The sequence below is a fragment of the Echinops telfairi genome, unplaced genomic scaffold, assembly GCF_000313985.2.
Source record: "Echinops telfairi isolate 266 unplaced genomic scaffold, ASM31398v2 ScPeMD7_7469;HRSCAF=8507_0, whole genome shotgun sequence".
Lineage (NCBI taxonomy): Eukaryota > Metazoa > Chordata > Mammalia > Afrosoricida > Tenrecidae > Echinops > Echinops telfairi.
Window position 1 is genome coordinate 44,001,265 of NW_022111372.1, and position 1,401 is coordinate 44,002,665.

General features: G+C 44.3%; 1 protein-coding gene across 1 annotated transcript; it reads right to left on the minus strand.

The window, feature by feature from the left end:
* Positions 1 to 218: 218 nt before the first annotated feature.
* LOC101642189 (olfactory receptor 2T27-like) lies at positions 219 to 1,145 on the minus strand. Its single transcript, XM_004697230.1, has one exon. The coding sequence runs from the start codon at positions 1,143 to 1,145 to the stop codon at positions 219 to 221; it is 927 nt and encodes a 308-aa protein (XP_004697287.1).
* Positions 1,146 to 1,401: the final 256 nt, after the last annotated feature.

Consider the following 1,401-nt stretch of genomic DNA (forward strand, 5'->3'; position numbering starts at 1 on the left):
AGTGAGTGAGTGAGGTATGTGTATGTGTGTGTGTGTGTGTGTGTGTGTGCGTGTGTGTGTGTGTGTGTGTGTACCCACTATTTCTCAAAATGCCTGATTGCTAAAGCATATATCCATGAAATGCATCTATAGCACGATCTATCTATATGTAAATCCACTGCTTAAATGTAAATGCTTTCATTCAAAATATTGAAAAGTAGGGAACTCCTTCTTAGTACTTAGCTTTTGAGAACTTTTCTAAGGGCTCTAGCAACGTCCTTGTTTCGAAGACTGTAGATGAGAGGGTTGAGCATAGGGGTGAGGATGGTGTAGAAGACAGACACGACCATGTCCTGCTCAGGTGAATGGTAGAACTTTGGCAGAAGGTACTTGCTGATTGCAGCTCCATAGAATAGAGACACAACAGTCATATGAGAAGAGCAAGTGGCCAGGGTTTTCCTGAGGCCCATGCTTGAGCCTATCCTTAATACAGTGTACAATATTCTTCCATAAGATGCCATGATGGCTGAGATGGGAGGGAGGAGAAAAATAACACCACTAACAAAAAGACCTTTTTCATATTGGGAAGTATCTTCACAGACCAATTTCAACAAGGCTGGAATCTCACAAAAGAAATGATGGATTTCCCTGGAGGTGCAGTAAGGAAGGGTCATTGTATAGATGACGTGAATCAAGGCATTGATCAGTGCACCCAGCCAGGACCCAACAACCATGAGCACACAGACTGATGGTCTCATGAAAATGGGATAGCGCAGGGGGTGACAGATGGCTACGTAGCGGTCATAAGCCATAGCTGCCAGCAGGAGGCACTCTGCGGCCACCAGCGTCATGAAGAGGAAAAGTTGAGTGCCACAGCCAATGAAGGAGATGTGGTGGTTCCCAGACAGAAAGGCAAGGGCCATTTTGGGGACAAATGTAGAGATATAAAAGAGATCCATGAGGGATAACTGGCTGAGTAGAAAGTACATGGGGTTGTGTAGGCGACGGTCAGCCTGAATGAGGATGATTATTGCAGTGTTGCCAAGCAGCGCCACAAGGAGAGCCAAGACAGTGAGGGAGAAGAGGAGCCAGGGAGCCTGGCTGCCACGAAACAGGTCCAAGAGGATGAAGTCACTCCCTGAAGTCTGGTTGTTCTGCCATGACATTGTCACTTACGTCCAACCGGCAGCTTTGGGGACAGTTTCAAAAAGCATTATTCACCATCTATTCATACTTACACTGAATGAAATAATTCGCCATTTTTCAGTATTTCACATCTAATTTCTCCCCTGTGCATAATTTTTTGTTGTTTTTTATATATGAATATGTTTTACTCTCACCTGATTTCACTCATGACTCATGAGACCATCCGGGATATGACATTTGTCAAATCAAGAGAAAGAGTATCATCCCAAAACAAGT